At 43.2% G+C, this 21,078-nt stretch overlaps 1 protein-coding gene across 1 annotated transcript in view; it reads right to left on the minus strand.

Moving 5' to 3' along the window:
- Positions 1-291: 291 nt before the first annotated feature.
- ZNF827 (zinc finger protein 827) overlaps positions 292-21,078 on the minus strand; it is a 100,817-nt gene continuing 80,030 nt past the window's right edge. The window contains exons 9-14 of the mRNA XM_084204912.1: positions 14,560-14,697; positions 12,845-13,016; positions 11,201-11,367; positions 7,510-7,701; positions 7,235-7,415; positions 292-4,411 (exon numbers count right to left, since the gene is read on the minus strand). Of these exons, the coding sequence (XP_084061038.1) occupies positions 3,604-4,411; positions 7,235-7,415; positions 7,510-7,701; positions 11,201-11,367; positions 12,845-13,016; positions 14,560-14,697 (1,658 nt within the window). The 3' untranslated portion in view covers positions 292-3,603. The remainder of the gene's footprint in view (positions 4,412-7,234; positions 7,416-7,509; positions 7,702-11,200; positions 11,368-12,844; positions 13,017-14,559; positions 14,698-21,078) is intronic.

A 21,078-nucleotide genomic window follows, 5' to 3' on the forward strand; every position in this document is an offset into this window, starting at 1 on the left:
CCTGGAAGGTTGCTACAAGCACAGAGCCCACAGAGTGAAGTTCTGGAGCTGTCCTCAGACTATTTGCTGTATTTTCTCATCAGGAGTGAGAGACAGAGCTTTCCTTTTCAATTTCAAAATTGAAGATTAATATCATTGATAAGAAGAAAAAAAGTGAAGACATTATCTTCTTGTCTTGTAGGAGAATCCTTTACCCCTCCCTCCAAATCAACTCTAAATATATTTAAGGTGAAAAAAAAAAAGAGAGGAAGGAAAACCAAAAGAAACCAGAATATAGCCAACCTTTTTAATTAGAGTATATTGTACTTCCAAACTGGATACACTAGAAATTGGCAATGCAACATAAGATGCAAAGAAATATACCAGTTACTGTCAAAATGACCCTGTACAGCCTTATAATGCAAAAAGCTTTGTACAATACAAATTTTTATTAATGTACACAAACCTTGACAGAATGATATTTGAACATAATACAACAAGTAAAAAAAAAAAAAAAAAAGAAGAAGAAGAAAGAAAAAAGTGCTGAGAACTTTAACTGAATTACTGTACTGAATGGAAAAACACGCCAGCTTTCGTTAGAGAATGCATAGTGAAAACCAGTATGAAATTACCTTTATGGTGGGGGGAATTTATCAGAACTGTTGGTCATTAATCAGTAGGGGGAACCTCTGAAAAACATTCCTGTCTTTAGTCTTGAACTGCAAACAAATTATTTTAATATGCAAGAGCTCTGATAAAAAGGGTATTTTTTTTCCTTAAAAAAATAAAAACCTCCTAACACACTTTTCCTTACAGAGAAAACTTCTATAACTTGCCAGAAAGGATGAATTTATCCTTTCCAAAGTGCTAAACAAATTTCCCAGGTACACTAAACATTGCCAGGTCAAATACTGGTGCAGTGGAACATGGTCAAAACACGTGGTGGTCGCATTCGGGCAGCGCGTTCTTGGAAGCTCCAGCCCCATTTAAAATGCCATTTGGTTTAGGTACAGTGGCCTACAATTATAACATTCCTCCTTCTACTTCCTCCTGGACAGCTGTACCTTACCTGGAGCTGGTGTGAAAAACAAGCTTTTTGATTTGGGAGTGTTTGGTTTTCTGTGGTGTGGTCAGAGATGTGCGTGTGGAGCGTGTTTTACAGAACTGGTAGAGCTGCTGGGTACAGATTGCAGATTTCATGCCATCAAGATAGTAACTATTTTATGCTCTGAGTACTTCCCAACACAGCATTTTTTATTTAGTCTGTGCTCCCAGGGAGGTGTGAGCAGGAGCTCTGACGGAGTAAAGCGTGGTGAGCAGGGCCCTGAGTTAGGTAAGTTGTTTACAGAGGTTTACATGCAGTTTGGAGCAGCTGGTTCTCTTCGCTGCATAGACAGACCCGCCAAGTGCTCATCAGAACCAAAACTGTCTGCTGGAATGTAAACAAATGGTGAGACTTCTCTGTCCTGTAACTAATAATGCCAAAGGATAACCTGCTGTGATTTCGGATATTTCCCCCTTGTAACTAGCTTCCAGTATGGTAACAGGAGTGCGCAGACTGGGATGTCCTCCACATGCAGGAATAATTTGGTCATGACAGTGGAGAATGTTTGGCCATCTCAGTACAAAACAAATGTAGGAATCTTGCAAATAGGTTAAAGTGATGCAAGTTTTGCATCCAGAAAGTCTTTCTACACAAGCTTCATTTAAGAACTAATGAAGATTGAGTTACATTTCTATTTGTCCATATGGCAAAGAGCCCTTATGGACAAGAAATGCCTTCCTGATCCAGGTCGTTGCTTTCCTGCTGGGGTGGTTGGATCCCCCCATCCCACAACAACCTGTAGAGGAAGTTCCTTCAGGACAGCACGAGGGTGGGCAGATAGCATGAAAGATGTGACTCAGGGCACCTCCTACAGTGGCTTGGCCAAGGGACAGGGAGGGGACTGTGGCAAAAGCTAGGTCAGACACTTCTAATAGCTGGTAAAAGACAGCCAGATCCAAATCCAAGAGATACCATGGAAAACAGTAATTCAGTATGAAGGCATTCCTGTACATCACATGATCATTTTGAAAGGCTTCACATTTTATACTTCCAATTGTAAAACAGAGTGCTTTTAATCCCAGTCTTTCTTCCCACACATTAAGTTGTCTAAGGAACAGAAATCAATTAATGGTCAGTTAGCTTCTCTTGCATTAAGATCACTCTTGGCATTTTGAGATTAACAAAGGTTATACAACCAATCTGCATTTGCTTCTTCCTGCAATAAAGTGCTACATATAACATGTCATTTTAATGACCACAAGTAGGAGCATTAAATAAGTACAAAGTTAGCTTCCTAGCAGGACACACTCTATCTGCCATCAACAGAAAGGAATAAAGTATTACTGATGACATGGAGGGGAGCGAGAGGACTGTCAAATTTGCAAGTACAATTGAAATACTGAGGGTATAAAAGAGAACTTTATGGTTCCAAAAGCATCTTTTTATAGCTTTATATTTCAAAGAAGTTACTGGTACCTTTTCAAATAAACAGTCTTATTAACTTCAGCCCACAATTTGTTTTTTTTCTTGTTTTTGTTTTTTTTTTTTTTTGCAAGTGAGAAACAAACTAGTGCAAGACTAAAGCACTGTGCAAAACTGCCTTTTTTTTTTTTTTTTTTAGTCTGAGTATTTATACCCAGAATTTATCCATACCCTTTTTTAAATCCCCTTGTTGGATTTTTTTTTCCACCATAGAATTCTAGTTATACAAGTTGTTCCTGCAAACTAAAAGGTAACCACTGCATAATACAGTATATATATAATATTTATATGCCCTTTTAAAACAAAAGATGTATGCTGTGGCCCAGAGGCAGGTGTTTGTCACACCTGTGTAAGAGCTGAGAGTTGGGCCTGCTGTGTGGGTGTGTAGGCTGCACACACTGCATGTGTGTGGACACACACACTCTTTTCATTGTCATGCTCTCATCCTGCAGTGCTGACAGCAGCTTTTTCCCCACCAGTTCAACCCCAAATCCTCAGACCTTGACGACTGAATACAAGGCATCAAGCAATTAAAGGAAGCTGCAAACAGCACTGAAATAATACACCAGTTCTCCCCCTGCCCCGGCCCAAGCATTGCTCCTGAACAGCTCCACGGCTCAGGGGCAGGCCGGGGGAAGGCAGGGAGCGAGTGTGTGGAAAGGGGAAAAAAAGGATGATCAAAGAAGCCAATCCAAGGGATGTGCAAAAGCAATGTCATGGCACACTACAGGCAGCCTCTCTTCCACGCACCCACACGCACACAAAGCCCAAAAATAAAATGCATCAATATGTCATCTTACAAGTGCTGATTGCCAGTAAGGACACTCTTTTTTTTTTTTTTTCAGCTTAACAAGACAAAATAGTTTCTTAGATAAAGAGTACTGGGAACATGCCTCTGAAGGTAGAAGTATGCAGTAGGTCACCTCTTGGAGATTTAATAAAGCAGCTTTCATGTCAATGCAATAAGTATACACACAGAGCCATTTGCTAAACCTCACTAATGATATAGTACAAGTGTTCGTTACCTCTCAGGGTTTGCAGCAATGTATAACCTGCTGGGTTCGTCGGGGGATTTTTGGTACAGAATGCAGCTGCCCTCAGACAGTTTCTGCCCTTTCTGTTAGTCCAAGGTAGGCAAGGAAGGAGTGTTTCGGTGAAGAGGCACCTCCCGGTGCAGTCTGAGGTCTGGGTGGATGGAATGTGAGATCGTAGTGGTTTTTGGGGAAAAACATTGTTAAAGGAATAAGGTGGGCAAACTCTGAGTTCCAGTATTTATCGAAGCACAGGGAAGTGCCGTTGATGGCCAAGGCTTTCACTGCCAAGTTTGGCTCTGCCCCGCTGCCGTGCGCAGCCGACATAGCTACTGTTTGCAGGGCCTGGGAGGCAGACATAACTGAGAGGGGGGACAGAAGGTTCCTGGAGCCGATCACCGGTAGGAGCGGACTGGCTTCCTTGGAGGTTGAATACTGGCCCTTCTTCTCCTCTTCAGAGCAGTCCCCGTTCTGGTGCTTCTTCACGTGGCGGCTGAAGACAAAAGGGTGGGTAGTCTTGAACAGGCACTCGTCACAGCTGAAGGTCTGGCGTGGAGCGTGCTTCAGTTTCTTGTGCAAGTTGAGATTGTCTTTGCGTTTGCAGCTGTAGCTGCACTGGTCACAGTGAAAAGGGCGCTCGCCGGTGTGGACACGCACGTGCTCGATCAGCTTGTTGGCCGTCTTGGACAGGTAGCCACACTGGTCACACTTGTAATGGTTGCCAAGGCGGTGCTCTCGGATGTGCATCTCCAGCTCCAGCTGGTTGGCTTTCACTGTCTGGCAGATCCGACACTTGTACTCCATCTTGTAGTGAGTCTTCAGGTGGCACTCCATGGCTGCGGGGCGGTTCGTGGAGTAGATGCAGAACGGGCACCTGGCAACACAGCAAGGAAGGGCAGGGACAAAGAAAAGAGGAGTCACTCAGCTGGCATACCAGCCTTCCTGCTTCAACCCTGGCACTCAGCCCCTTTCTGACCTACTAAGGAGGAGAAAAAGGCACTCAGTTCTCCCTGTGAAGCCTCTTTCCGATATCTGGTTCACCTTGACACATCTCTACCTAAAGCAGGTTTGCCCATTTAATGGCATTCCTAGGAAAACATTGATTCACTCTGAAGGAGCATCCCTTTAACCTTCTGGCTTACCTTGATGGGGTCTTCCCCCAAAGCAGGCCGGGGAGTGCAGGGTGGGTGACTGATGCACAGGTACTTTGTGTAACGATTCCTAGTGTTTGCACGGAGTCACTTTGGCCATTTTTTTCCATTAAGAAGTGGTTTAAAGTGAGTGTTTACAGATGAGTATGAAAACAGCTGTTTAAGTAAAGATGGAATAAACTTGTAATACCACACGTACAGCAAAAGCTTAGGAATTCCCTTTTATGTGACCACGAACAATAAGCTTGCTGGGAATAAGCTTGCTGGGTATCTTGCTAGGAGCAGCTGAAAGCCAGGCTGTTAGGATGATTTGTAGGGACTCCCATTTCTGGGAGATGAGCTAGGCATGCTGAAAGGGGTGTGTGCTTGGCAGTGTTTGCCTACAGCCGCCTCTGCCGTGACAGGAATTGCTGCTGTGTAGGAACAGGATGTGGCTTCTTCTTACTCACAGCGGCAAGCGTCCGGCCTGGGGTGGACATGGCAAAGGGCCTCACCCCAGTTCCTGAGCCAGGAGAGGCCAAGAAGGGTAGAGAAGGGAATCATGGAAGTTTGGAAAGAAGCCTGAGCTGCATGCTGAACAAGCCTGGCCACCCACCAAACCCCAAACAAACCCAAAACAGTTGCTTGGTGCAGCTGGGAGGAGGTTGGTGGGGATAGCTCCCTGCCAGGGGTCTCTGCTGTACTGAACCAAGCACGCACCTTCCACATGGAACTGGTGAGTTCAGAGAGCCAGGCTGGATAAAAACTTACAACTAAGGCAGCTGGCTGCTGTCTTCCAAAATCCCTCACTGCCACACATCTGCATTCACTGTTTAGCAGGTCTGCTATTTGTGTTCTGGCATTTTGGATAATTTCTAAGCTCAGATTCTCTCTCTCTCCCTACGTGTGTTTTCCTTGCTACGTCTGGTTGCACATACAGGTATAATAATGATCTACAAGTTAATCAAGAGATTTTTGAGGAAAGTGAGTAATAACAGGAGGACAAAGAGATACAAAAACACCTGGACACATTTCCTGATGTACATCAAGTACTCTGATCCAGAGAGGGAGCCTGTCACTGAGGCTTCTAATGTGATTATCTCTTTCACCAGAGGACTTGGCTGTCAATGCACACATACCTCTCCTGGGCTGGGTGCTCTCTGGATCAGAATCTCAGATTTTGACCTGGAGCTGGAAGAATCATGTTTTTTTTCTCTTCCCCCACAGCAAACAGGAGACAGAAAAATACAATTTACTTAGATCTCTTCAGGCTCTTCTGGATGCCTTAAAAAAAAATAAATCAGAGCTTTTTCTTAGATGCAGCTTTCAAGGTACCTAATTATTACTTGAACTGGGCAGGAATATAGACTGAGAAACCCATTCTGTTGGGAAGACTTGAGTCATATTATGGTCATGGTTTTTCCTTGGTAAACAGAACAGATTTGACGCAGCTTAAACCAAACGTGCATTAGACAACTGGTCTGTATTCCAAGGCAGACATCCCGTCGTTCTGACACAGTGCTTGTTTCTCAATCTGCTCTTCTTTCCACATTCAGTCATCTCAAGTGACCACAGATCCCAGTCTGTGGAACTACTGAGCTGGAGACCAGAGGCTGCCTGGCAAACAGGACCAGTTTTCCAAAGCAGCAGCGCACAGCAAGGGAGCTGCGCGCGGTAACGTTGGACGCGGTGCGCTCCTCGCGTCCCAGCCACAGCACACCGACATCAGCCTGCTCAGCAAGAGCACCAGAGGCTGGGAGCCCTGTGCTGAACCCTAGCTGGGCTCCCAGTGGTTCCAGCCTTTTTTCCTGCAGCAGCTGGACCAGACAGAGGCCAGGGAAGTGCCTTGCCTCTTTCATAACATCACACTGCCTGCCCAGAGACAAGTGCATGGCCCCAGCAGTCCCTCCTTCCCTCGGGGGTCAGACTTTGACATAAGGGCACACTCATTCTCTAGAAGCACTGCTCTGCACCAAAAGACTTTAAAGATATCACCACAGCCAAAACCAAAGGGCTTTTATCTTAAAAGACTGTATTACTCATTACATGTTAATTTATACAATAGTGATTGTTGTGGGGCATGCAAACAAAGCAGAAAGCATACAAGTTATTCATTCTTGGAGAGAAATTACTTTGGATTTGAGTATACAAAGGCTATAACCTTTAAGGTTGTAACTTCATTCCTAGAGGCTGTACAGGATTTAGTTTCTTTGAGCCAGGTGCAAAACAGAGCCTGTGCTGGGAGCTTCTTTTTGCTCTGATGCCTTGGAAAAAGCCCTTATTTTGCCAAAAGCTCTCTGCAGTACTGCCTCATCCTCTGTAGGACCCATCACATACTGTTACCTCTTTGACTTGAACATGGGGAAAGGACCACAGTTTGTTAGAGCTCCTCTGTTGCTAGGTTACCAATCTGCTGTAATGATGCAAGCCTGAAGGACAGGCCTTGGGTCATCTAAACACAAGGAAGCCCCAAATCTGGATTATTAGTTAACCAACCCTTTCTGACTGACTTCTTTTGTCCTATCCCCACAGTATTGAGGTGCTTAACACAGTAAAAGTTTGTGTACTTGCTTTCCTTACTGGTGGGGACAGTGTGGCATTTCTTGTGCTCCAGTAATTGCTCAGGTGTCTTCATGAACTTGTGGCACACGTCACACTCGAACATCCGTGTGATCAGGTGGATTTGCAGGTGACGCTCAAACATATTTTTTGTTTTGCAGACAAAGTTACAGAAAACACATTCAAAGCCTGAAAAATAGAACAGCAGAACCTAGTCCTTACACTGTGGCCAGATTGACTGCATAGAGAGTGAAAGTTTGTATTTGTTAAACAATTTTTTTACCTTTCTCTGACTTCTCTTCAGTGTTCACTGAGGTCTGACTACCAGGCACTACAGAAATGACCAGTAGGTTGTTTGACCCCTTGGCTTTTGGGGTTATATCTGCATCTTCTTTGCTGTTGGCAGAATCGCTCAGTGCTGACAGCGAAGATGAAGATGGACTGTTAGACTCACTGGGTGTCTTCCTCTCTTCAGCTGAAAAACAAAGAACAATAACTAGTTCAGCAGATTAGATGGAGTCTCCATGATTCTGTTCTAAACTTCAGGAAGTACTTCTATTCAGAGTTAATTCAAAACAAGTCTGAAATTAATTGAGCTGATTTAAAAAAACATTGTTGAGCCTCCTTCCTTTTTATTAGTGTTTAACCACAGTACATCTCTCACTTTATGCTGCAATTGAGTGCTTCTGTGATGGTAGAGGGAAGGGATCATACAATTCTACCTCATTACTGGACTGAAAAAAATCCCAAGAAAACACTTTGATTACTCTGCATTCAAAAACTTGTCACTCAGAAAGGGAACAGAATTTCTGTAGGTTTGGGAGGCAGAAACCAAAAGTACCTACTGGTCCAAGCTAACCATTGCAGAGGTAACAGCGTGGACTCAAGATTTATATGTTTTTATTAGGATCTTCTTCAAAGATAATTGAAAAGCATGTTATTTAACTGGACCTAGAGACAGAGCTTCTTTATGGAGGAGAGGAGAGGAGAGGAGAGGAGAGGAGAGGAGAGGAGAGGAGAGGAGAGGAGAGGAGAGGAGAGGAGAGGAGAGGAGAGGAGAGGAGAGGAGAGGAGAGGAGAGGAGAGGAGAGGAGAGGAGAGGAGAGGAGAGGAGAGGAGAGGAGAGGAGAGGAGAGGAGAGGAGAGGAGAGGAGAGGAGAGGAGAGGAGAGGAGAGGAGAGGAGAGGAGAGGAGAGGAGAGGAGAGGAGAGGAGAGGAGAGGAGAGGAGAGGAGAGGAGAGGAGAGGAGAGGAGAGGAGAGGAGAGGAGAGGAGAGGAGAGGAGAGGAGAGGAGAGGAGAGGAGAGGAGAGGAGAGGAGAGGAGAGGAGAGGAGAGGAGAGGAGAGGAGAGGAGAGGAGAGGAGAGGAGAGGAGAGGAGAGGAGAGGAGAGGAGAGGAGAGGAGAGGAGAGGAGAGGAGAGGAGAGGAGAGGAGAGGAGAGGAGAGGAGAGGAGAGGAGAGGAGAGGAGAGGAGAGGAGAGGAGAGGAGAGGAGAGGAGAGGAGAGGAGAGGAGAGGAGAGGAGAGGAGAGGAGAGGAGAGGAGAGGAGAGGAGAGGAGAGGAGAGGAGAGGAGAGGAGAGGAGAGGAGAGGAGAGGAGAGGAGAGGAGAGGAGAGGAGAGGAGAGGAGAGGAGAGGAGAGGAGAGGAGAGGAGAGGAGAGGAGAGGAGGAGAAAGAAAGCATCAGTGCTTCCTTATGCGTGCAATAAATGTATGAAGTCCAAATCCCAAGTCCTATCACACACTAGAACTGAACAAGAGAGAGAGTTCCCATATGAGCCAATGAGGCAAGGATGGGCAAATTATTCCCTCCCATCCATGTCCTGGTTCAATGAGAGCTGTGTTAAAAGCTGAGACTTCACTAAAACATTAAATTCTCCATGTGATACAATCCCCTGATCAAGGCCTCTGCAAACACCAGCACCTGTGTACTTAACTTTAAACTGAGTGGCACCTTTAAGATAAAAACGTAGGAATGCACTAATGAAATCTGATGACCCGAGCTGCCAATAGGGAGGATGACTGGATATCATACAGAAAGATTCACTGACCTTGGGGACAAGAGTAATACAAATGGAATGAAATTTAATAGCACAGAGAACAAGGTTATGACCTGAAGGGCCAGTAACAAGAGTTTTTGCTACAAATGAGAAGTGCTTAGGTTGGAGATAGTCAAGGAAAACAAAAGAATTGCAGCAGAACAAGGGATGGATATGAGCAATCAGTGTTGGGGAGCCTTCAAGGAAGGTAAATGTGATCACAGAATGTTATCTGGTTTGTACTGCCACCACTGCTTATTTCATTTCAGCATGTACAGCTGTGATTGCATATGTCCAGAACAGGGGTTCCAACAAGAACACATGCAGTGAGGGATTGGTACAGCAGGAAAACCATGTTCCATATAGGAAAAGGCTCAGTGTACATTTAGAAGGCAGAATGTTGCTCTCCAGAAATGTACTAAGGGAATAAATACCGTGGAAGGAGGGATGAAAGGTGGAGGGAGGAAAAGGAGGACTGCTGTTTCAGACAGAGGGCAGTTCTGGACAAGAACAATGTGTGTGTTCTCTGATTATCACTACGACGCACTCTGGAAATTTTAAAAAGGTCCCTGATCTTTAATGCAAGAAGTCTACAGCTGCCTGTCTCTTGAAATAGTTCATTTAAAACAATGAAACTTCTTTGAAGACATATGCCATATCCTCACAAACAGTCCCTTTATGACCTGGTAACATCACAGGATAAGGAACTGGAGTCAAGTGACCCAGAAAATCCATTCTATTTTTCACTCTGTGTTTGCCATATGTGTGAACATTTGGCTGAATCACCAGCTGAGGGGCTCACTTGGGCAGGGCGAAGGAAGAACAAGGGGGTTTTGCCTATCATCAAAAGACAAGTAGCAGTTTTACTCTTTTAGCCACAATAGGAAAATACAGCAGAGCACAGCTCACTTTTGAGCTCTGAGGCTTTTCACATAGCTATGGGTGGTGTTTCTCATTTGCCTTGAACTTCTCTTTATGGAGTGAAGTAGTGCTGAGAGCTATGCTGGCATAAAATCCCCTGAGAGTTTTCCAGTAGTTCATATTTCTGTGGTTCCATTTAACTTATGTATCTGTGAACACAACCAATTGTATTCTTCTCTCCCCTCTTCTTCATCCCTCCTGTTTTCCCAATTTTATTCCTGGTAGGACAAGAAAAGCAATTTAGTGATGGAAAAGTTGTGCTGGATGCAATCAGGTTCCATATTGTAAATACAACTGTGAGTAGTTTGCGGCAGCAAAAATGCTTCTGCCTGGTCTTATAAAAGAAATTAATTAAGAAGATTCCATTTTTCTTCTCCTTAAATTATGCCAGACTTCATTAGTTCGACTAAGCATATGGAACTTGTTTGAAAACTGCCATTGCTCTTATCCCTGGCTATTAAGTGAGCAGGACCAGGGAGCGAGCACGACTTGTTCTGCTATTTAATATAAAGTACATTTATGGTCTTGCTGAATCACAGTGTCAACTAAACATCAGCATCAAATTCCAAACTGATGGACTGATGGGGGGGGCCAAAAACAGAGAGGAGCAAAGCTCAACATAATGTTTATTTCAGACTTAGAGCCAGGTATGCACACTTAGCCCTCAAAGGCACCTTATCATCACTGAAGTCAAAGTGGGATTTTGATGAAATAGTAAACCAGAAAAACAAATGAAATATTTGACTGACTCCAGCAGGAGAGGGGATTTGGGGGATAAGGGGAATAGGAAGAAGAAGGGCTAAGTAGTCCTTCATTTATTTCACTAAGCTTGAAAATTGATCTGCACTACCAGATTATTTGCCTGGCTGGAGTCCAATTCACTTCAGCTTTGAGAGATCAGGCCTTAATTAGCAAGCATTTCAGTGAAAGCAGAGTGCTAATGGGAAGTGTGAAGGTTGCACCTAAAAAGCAAGGAAGAGAGAGATCACTGCAGCTGGGAGAGAGGGATCATCACCTGTGTGCTTGTTGTTGACATGAGCCTTCATATCTGCCTCTTCCATAGTGACAAAATCGCACGCTGTGCAGCAAATGGAGAACATCCACTGCTCCTTATCCACGTGGAGGGACATATGACTGACAAACTGGACATTCATCTCTGTCTCAAACCCACACACATGGCAGCTGCAGGCAGAAGAGAATTCAAGAGTAAAAGAAACATTAAAAACCAAATCACAAACAGAAGCCTATTGCCTTTCCCCAAATTTGTAAGAAGAAACTCACAGCACAGTTTTCTGTTCTTCCTCGCTGCTCAATGTTCACTGCAAAACTCTTTTGTCTGCTGAACTACCTTTGAACTGATGGCCATGCCAATGTGATTAAGGGCAGGCACAATGCAACAATCCTGTACATGCTATAATGATGCTAAATAATCATAAAGTTAATTAAAAACTACAGATTCCAGATGCTGTGCATCACCTAACCGATTCCTTTGGGCAATAAGAGGCACTGCAGCTTTGCCAAGATGTTTAGTACAGCTGATACACTGACAAACAGAGAGCTTGCTGCACACTCCAGGAGTGATTTTCAAGCCCTGGAATGGTTCCCATGCCAAACTGGGATCTTGTGCAAAACTGCCTGGCAGTTTCAGTCTAAGCAAGTAAAAATGGGTTCAAACATTTCTTATGCTTGAGTGGAAAACAGCAGTCTTCAGCTATGCAAATGATTAGCAGGGATACAGATTTTGCAGCCAGCACATAAACAGAGTGATACTGAGAGCCAATGGAAAGGACCCTTTAATTTAACTTTCTTTGCAGAGTCCTCTTGCTTTGATTAGGCCATTAACATTTAAAATAAGTCAGAAAGATTGGAAAAGGCATATACTCCAGGGCACTATTTTGCTTCCCCAAGGGGAAGCACTAGATAATCTAATCCAGCAGGTCTCATTTATTTCTTACTTCTATGATTTTGTAATTAAATCTGCTCTTGGCACTTTGACTAAAAGTAAGAGTGATTTGGTAATCTGCTTGGCCACTAGAGTGCACATCACAGTTTGCAGAGTGCACAACAGTGCATACAACAAGAAGAATGTCTAAATATCCATTTTATCTGGGTAATTCCTTTCAATTTGTCAGGCAAATTCTCCTGAAGGTTTTCTTTCATTCACCATGTTGGTCCCAGAACGTATATACCTCTAGCAAACAGAGGAAATGTGGGGATTGATAGAACAATTCTTGATAACACTTTTAAGCCATTTGATTTCATGGATTTGGCTAAAGACAAGGGCACAATCAGAGGCGACTGGAAGCACTGGGCTTTAGATTCGCTGTGAATCCGTGTAGATGACGGGATGTTTCCAAACACAAAACTTAAAGGAACTGCTTAAAAAGTTAGAAGGGCTTCTAAGAGCCCAGCTGGCTCACAAAGCCTCTTAAAAAAACCAATCCCACAGCAAACCCCCGAGTCCTTCCCAGTGGCCAGCCAAGTCAAACAGCACGAAGCAGCCAGCTGGGGTTCGCTGCTCATCCTAAGCCAGATACGGGCAAGACAAATGCTGCAGTCATGGCTCCAAGCCCGCAGCACCAGAAGGGTGGCCCTGTCCCACATCCTCAGCAGGCACACAAGACAGTGCCTGGTGCCCAGCCCCTGTCTGGGTGCTCACCTGTAGTAGTAAGGGTGCTTCTTTCCGTCGCTGCCCTCGGCCGTGACGGCGCTGACGATGTCCTCGGTGTCGGTGCTCACCAGCTTCACCGAGTGCACAGTCAGGTGCTGGTTCAGGTTAGCACGGCACTTAGCAGCATAGGGGCACAAGTGGCATTTGTATTTTCTCTCTTCTGAAAAGAGGAGCAGAAAGATGTGAGTGTATACCTCAGTCTGAAGCCAGCTGCTTTGAAAGCTGCTAGTAACCAAGCGTGCATTCCTTTGGGTTTCTCCAAGCGGCTTTCAGGATGAGGTACTTTGGAAGCTTGACGTTGTAGAAGTTTGTAGGAGTCCACAGCAATTACTCAGGAAAAAAAAAACCAACTAATTTGAAAGTAGTTTAGGACAAGCTTTTTTAATTTGCTCTACCATTTGTAGTTGGATAATATAAAACTTTATAAACTGGAAAACTGGGGCAACTGCTGTTCTGGGAGCTGCAGCAAAGCCAGTGGAGAAACAGGTCAATTGTCTACAACTGCTTCCTTTACCCAGCATCTTTTATTTGATTTTTGGACTTATTGTTGAGGTTGCTCATGTGATGGCTTGCAGAAAGCTGATAGTTGATGATTTTTTTATTAAATCTGATGGTAGGAGGAAGGGGAACACTGTATATCATCAGTCCAGTTCTAAAAAGGAACTAATGAAAAAGCTCACTCAAAAAACAGTGGAAAAAATAAACTCATTCATCATGAGTTTCTGATGCTTCACCATTTTAAATATTCCTCTTTTTTATTTTATATTAATAATTTCTAGATCCTGGCAGCACAGTTTTTGTGCATGCACCAGGCTGCATTTTGCAAAGGGTTGATTAAAATAACCAAACATTATGTCTGCTTTTACAACCTTTTCCTTTGAGGGTCTACTCCTCTAAAATTGAAATATAATGCTATAAGTGTGAGGGGAAAGGCATTCCATAAAGCAGCTTAGGACTAAGGAAACCCCACTAGACCATGGAGCATCTGAGCCTTTTCAGGATGGATCTGCTGGATGGCTCAGCATACACTGGCATTATACCAACAGGATTTCTCAGCACTACATGGGAAATTCTTGCTTCCAAGTGTTATTTTATGCAGTGCACCTCAGCAGGCTGACAGAGTGCATCTTCCTTATAAAAACTCTGTTTGTCTCAGCTGATTTGAAGCAGATTCACTTCAAGAAAGTTGATACGGGGTAGAACAGCCCCTGTTCCTCTCACAACTGTACGATGACAGCAAAGTTGAATGAGTTATTCAATTCTTTCAGTTTCACAGATCTAAAACACCAAAGCCAAATCTTTTGTTGTTCAGTGACACTTGAAAAGTTCATCAGGTGAATGACATTTCTGTCCAAAAAAACTGCAAATCCGCCAAAAAAAAAAAAAGGCTGTGCCTTCTCTTCAGAACTCCATTACCAAGCTTGGTTATCAGTTGGTGTCTACAGTCTGATCTGCTGGAACCTGGACAAACTTGAATCGACAGGTTTTGTAAGGAGAAGTTTCACGTAGGCTGCAAAGAAATAAAATGTTCGCTCCCTCAGCCCGCTCCAACGTTGTGTCCTGCTCCTATGCTTGGCTCTGCCCCAAGTGAGCCGAGGATGGCTCACACACTCCTCTCCTTACCATCTTTCTCCTCCCTGAAACAAACCCCACAGAATTCCCAAGTGACAAGCTGTGACCAGCACAGGCAAGCCCTGTCTTACCTGTGTGCAACGAGAGGTGCCGGGACAGAGTCTGCTGGCGACCAAACACTTTTCCACACACGTCACAGGGAAACAGCTGGTCGTTAAATTTCCAAGATGGCAATCCATTTCCTACCTCCAGCCCCAGCTTTTCTGTTTCTATGCCAAAAAACACAAAGCCATCTTCAGAACTCTGAAGACTTGCAGATTTCATTCAGTAGAGCCCTGTAGGCGTCACATAAAATGCAGCGCTTTGGCGGTGTGCTGTGTGATCTGGCACATGAGCTCATTTAGAAAGGAAACTCCCATTGCTGGAAAGGAAATGAATCTTTCATACAGCATCTTTCATACACACTCTAAAGCAGAATGCTGAGCCAAAGTGTTCTGGACATAGGTACAGCCAAGGAGTTGAACCAGGTTATGTACAGAGAGAAAGTCAAGAGTGAGCAGGGCAAGCATTAACCTCTAATTATGGTTTTGTGGAACAACCACTCCTTTGGCTTTTTCAGTCACCCACCTTTGCCTGCTGCATGAAGAAGCCTGGTCTGAGATGGTCTGTCTAACACTGGATTATTATTCAAAGCTGAATAAAGATTTTCAGATAATTTCTTTTCTCCTGAGGCAGGAATTCTTGCTACATAGAATGACACAATCATTTAGACTGGAAAAGACCTCTAAGATCAAGTCCACCCATTAACCTAACACTTCCAGGTTCATTACTAAATCCATGCTCTAAAGTGCCAAATCTACACACACCCATGAGCAGTCTGACTCTGAAGACCAGAAGATTGCTCAGACAAACATTAAAACAAAAGACACAGCACCCCAGTATATGGCTGACATCCAAGGTAGGCTCTACCCAGCACCGCTGTCCTCTAGCATCAAAATCCCCAGCAGCTTAGAGGGCCATTGAAAAACTGTGACCCAGAGTGAGCTATTATCTTTTAATAAGTGGTTTTAATTGTTTCAGGAACAGACAGAGTCTGCAATACAGAAAAAAGAAACCCCACAGAGCATAGCGCACAGATATGAAAGCACTTTGTAAGGAAGTCAAGAGAAAGGGACTGGGAATGAAGAAGAGGGAAAAAGGTTACACAATGCTTCAAGAAGGTTTGATTTGGACAGAATGGAGCAAAAGGCAGGTAGAGGCTGGGGACAGCAGTGTACTACTTAAAACAATAAGAGAAAGAGCATCAGCAAGTCTTGAGTGCAAAAATACCGTGTACAAGGGTCCTGTTCCCTGAGGAGAAGGGACTGCTGCTGTAAGAAGTGCACAGACCTACAAGGGTACTTTTTAAACACAGCAGCCAGTAGTGAGGGGCTTGGTGTAATTCCTCTAGTTCCACTGGAAGGAAGGATGGCACCGGCAGAGCGCCTTTCCCCAAACCAACACCTCCTCTGGGATCGCTGCCCAGAGCAAGCTCCACCAGCGCGTGGGAACACCAACATGCCCTGATGGAGGAAAACCACTTGGCTGGCATTTTCAGGTAAATGGGGGGAGAGCAGCTGGGGACAGGACTGCAAAAACATTATAGTGAGCATAAGTCAACATGGTGGAGTTTGGCACAAACAGCAAAATCTTCATCCCATGAAGCACTGAGGAATAAACACCTCCCCCCTGCACTGGCAGCCCCTCACTGACAGTCAGCTACCACTGCAGATGTGACTACCATGGCTGAGAGAGTCTCTCCTTCAGAGAGAGATTTTCACACAACTCCACTGTGGTTTAGGCAAAGAGCTGTCAAATACTGTATTTAATTTAAGCAATAATAAAAACAATGCCTCATTTGGGGCAGAGAGTCCACATAGCAATCTCAGCAAATTTAGGGCTAGCCATACTTGCCAGCCCCTTCTCCACTGCTGTTTCATTCTCCTGTGACCCTGTAATATGTACAATATTCACACCAGAGGAATTCTGAGCCACCTCTGAGCACTACCATCCAACAACAGAATTTTCTTAAAAAAAAATTCTAGTTAGAAACAAGTTCTGCCTATTCAAAATACTCATTTTGTGAAATTAAAAAGGAAGACACCCCCCCATCCCCTAAGGGCTGTAAGTGACCCATAACCTCTAAGAACTTCAATAAAGAAGGATTCTTTTTCTTGCTACCCTTGAGTTCCAAACAATGGAAAAATCTGACTCTGTGGTAGCACTACAGATGTTTCAGCAGAGCTTTTTGAGTACATAATCAAAACAGTGCTTCAAATGAGGAAAATAGCAATAATTATAAGAGAAGGTCACAAGGGTGTAGGTTGCTTCAATATGGTCACAACAAAAAATGAATTAATTGGGACATGTACCAAACAAGCAAGCTCAATTAAGTAAATAAGTCACTTAACAATACACTTCAGTATTACTCATCAGCCCTCTTTTATCTCTTAAGAAAAAGAAATATAATATCTTCTTCCCTATGAGGGATTGTCCTGGGAAGCTCATGGGAAGCTGGAAAAATAGCAGCTTTCTGATTATGTCAAACTGGTGACAGCCAGTCCCCTGCAAAGCAGCTGCATATTTTTCATTGATGCAAAAGAGGACACTGAGGTGTTTTGAAAGTCCTTCTGTTTACTTGAAAGATGCATTTGTGGAGTCATAACTACAGTGCTTCTTCCTTCTGACTGAATCTTCTCTCTGCACCAAAGTGCCTTTTCCATTCAGCAGTTTCTTAGCTTGCTCATGGCAAACCATGAGCAAACCTGCAACAGGAGCCTCAACACTTAGTGAAAGATTTCTCAGCTCCAAGGAAAACCACCTATTTCCACCCATCCTACCCTCTGGGCAAGCTCTGACTGCATGCTGGAAACTGGAGCTCTGTGTCCATGCAGTGCTCCGGAAATCTTCCCAGAACATGCCTGGCCCCTGACTTCACCAGGGAACTGAAGAGTCACGTGAGCCAACTTCTACATTCATTCTTTGGCTCTGGCTCTAATGAATTAATAAATGCCAGGGAATGGTGTTTTCTGGGAAGTGAGTACAGGCCCAGTGACTCCAGGACCACAACACTGGGCTGTGCACAATGCCCTCTGTGCATGCCTAAGCCCTGTTCCCAGGCAGCCAGTATTGTTAGCCTTAAAGAACACCTTACACAGTGGCCAGGAAGAAGATGGACTGAGAGCAATTAATGTTAAATAATAAATCACCATTGTGATTTCTGGGAGACAAAGATGTCTCACAGAAATCCACAGTTCACCATGACATCCCCTATACTAAAATGAAAAGGAAAACAAAAAAGAGAGAGGAAAAAAAAAAGGACTTGATACAAGATTTCTGCTTTAAATGTCCACAGCAAATTCCAAAACTCTTATGTTAGAAAGTCATACAAGACAAAGTTATATTGAAATTATTAAGCAATAGATTGCATGATTGCATTTCTGCGTGAGTTTTGGAGTTTAAAACAAAATATGCTCAGTAAAATGAAAGGCCTCCAACTTCTCCAGTACAACATTAAAAAGAAACAGAAGGATTAATACTCAGGATATTACAAAGCTAGTGATAAAATTATTTTGAAATAACTTTACATAGAACACTTAAGAGCTAAGAATCTTATGTAAAGGTAAGACTTAATAAATATAGAGAAATAGATCTTTATGGACACCTTTCCTGCCCTCCTACATCACCTGGTATCACTCCCCTTCTACCCACAAGTCAGCATCTCAATGAGTAGCTGTGTAAAGCTGATCATCCAAGAAGGTTAGGAACAGCCACCATTTGTATTTTCTCTGAGATGAGGACATCAACTGCAGAAACATTGTTCTGTGCCTCCTCTTCCCCTTCCAAATCGATTTAATTTCTGGCAAACAAAGCACTGCAGCCTAAAAGAGTCACCATTTACCCCTTTCCTTAGGTGTTGGCCATACTTCTGAACACATATGTATTTTCAGTTTTTCCATTTAGTAAGAAACCTTTTCCTCTTCCTCTCCAACTGGTGATATGAATACAGAGTGTGTTAACCACCCCTTCTGAAAAGTCTTTATCCTGACTTTTGTCAAGATATGCTTGGAGAGAGGACACCATAGCTGGTGGAAGCTGTAACTGAAGAAGAGGACGAGGTGTGACCTGAATACAAAAGTGACTGTCTGGAGTCACCCAATCAGCCTTGTGACTGCTGTCAGGCTCAAGAACTCCCCAGGGACTGGCTTTGGACTCTCATATTTTGGTTATTTATTTTCTTTTACTTTGACGTACTTGTCAATTACTGCTTCACAGTGTTTTTTGCTACATTATGTTTTAATATGCTGTCCAATGCCCTGCCCGACTTTATCTCTTATACAAACAATGGAAAGAATGAAACCACTATTTAAGTGAAAAAGACAAGCCTAAGAAGACAAACAAAAAGTGTCCTGAGGTATCATTCAAAGATAAATTCATATTTATAATCTTTGTTGGTTTATTGTCTGCTCTCACATCCTGTAACTCACTCAAAACAGCTGCTTCTGTTTTATCCTCACACCTCCATAGACCTTGGAAGCAACCAAATCCACAAGGGTAGATCCTTCTGGTCAGATGGAATCCCATGGATATAAATGAAATAGACTGTTCTCTGCAATAAGTATTCCATGTAGAGATGGGATTGAGAGGCACTGATAAACCTTAACATGGAAGGTGAAATTTCCTTTTCTCTCCATTCTTCTGGAAGTGTATGTCAGGGTTATATTTTGGGTTTTTCAGACAGTTTGACACCACACAAATGGTCAAGGAGAAACCGGGCAAGTAATTTTGAAAATTAAGTGAACAGAAATCCTGTGAAAATAGAGAGTGGTGGTTAGGGTGTTGTCAATAAATACTGCCTGCAGGCCACCAAACCCAAATTAATAAACAGACTAAGAAACAGTGAACAAGGTAACCAGGGTTCTGTGAGCTCATGGCCAGAGGATGAACACTCCTGTGCAGATGTCCAACAGGAAGGCATGTCACTCTGCTCAGAAAGACCTGGGACACTAAACAATCATCAGGTAACTTTTGGCTGCTCCCAGCCTGAGGTGAATTGCTGCTTTTTCCTTTGAGAACTGTCAAGTGCCCCACATTTACCCAAGAGGTAAATCCACTGCATGCAGCTCTACAGGAATGTCAGAAAATCTTGCTCCGTTTGTAAGGTTATTTCTGTTTAGTTATGTCTAAAAGACAAAAACTTCAAGAAATTATTTATTCAGAAACAAGGTATTAAGATCACATAATCATGCAAACATTGCTTTAAAAACATTTATTTGCTCAAAGAAATTTTCTTTCCTTCTTCTGTCTGCATTTATCTATCTTATTATACAGTCTTCCTATTTCTGCAGTGTTCCCATCATCAAAGATGCATTTTATTGCTTTGGAGTCTTCCCCTTACATGTTCATCCATCACCTCTGGCAAGCACACTGTATTTAAAAATTGAGAACTCCTTTTATGAAATATGTAATTATGGCTCTGTTGCAAGCTTGTTTGCCAAAAGCCTGTGAAAGGTTCCCAAGCTCAAAAATATATTGACTATATGGAATTGCAGTGCTCCAAATATTATATATCTTACTCCCTTTCTGACTTGCTTCCACAAAGGTTTTATTTGTAGGGCCAGAATCCTTATTTCTAGTAAGTCAGTTAAAATAAACAGTGGAATCCTTCCATACTGTAGTTCCTAAGGAAGGTATCTCTCAATTTATCTAAGGTATCAGAGATACTGATTGGCCCTGCAGTCTTAATTTGTCACCCCCTGCATCATTGCATCCTGTCTGCTCTTGGTTCAGGGTGTATATTTTACTGTGAGCAGACTCATCCACTATTAACTGAGAAAAGCAGTTGCTTTCTAGGCATAACATTTTCCTATATTTCTCACAAAAATACAAAGAAGACAGAAAATTCTAGTTCCACATGTGAGGAAGCCTTGTCATTTTTGCTTCATAAGCCCCAAAAATCTACACATAATCAATCTGAATGGCAGAAAAAATGCACAGAGGAAGCAGAAAAAGTCTACTTTCCAATACAAAAACTTTACCAATTAATGCTTTTATTTTTTCCCCTCAAAAGCTTTGCAAATGTGCAATGCTACTATGGAGCTGGATAAAAAGCAGGAATGTTATGATAATTTTAAATCCTTGATATAGAAGAAAGTAGAAGCCAAGTGATTTTATCTATCAGTAGCACAGTACTTAAGCTGCTCTTTCTGAAAACAGCAACCATCAAAGTTGGAAATCCTTCAGTGAAGTGCTTGCACAGCCCACCAAAAGAAACATTAATATTGTGCACAGATGTAGTCCAAGTGCACAACAGACAGCAGCCCTTGAAAAGGTTGCTGAGAAACAATAACGATGCCAAGGTTTGGGAAAAGAATAAAAACAGGTAAAAGATGTACTTTAAAGCTGACTCCAGAGAGAAACATGGAAAAAAAAGTGAAGCCCCCTTCACTGCTAAGACTGAGCCCATTGCTCAAAAATGGACAATGAGAAGCAGAGGAGAAAGTCAGGGCAAAGAAAAGAGCAGGAGGACAACATCTGACTTGAAAACACAAAGCCACTCCCACATTCTACATTTGCATCAAATCTCACACCCATTTTCACTTCTATTTTAC

The sequence above is a fragment of the Fringilla coelebs genome (genome assembly GCF_963513975.1).
Source record: "Fringilla coelebs genome assembly, chromosome: 4".
Lineage (NCBI taxonomy): Eukaryota > Metazoa > Chordata > Aves > Passeriformes > Fringillidae > Fringilla > Fringilla coelebs.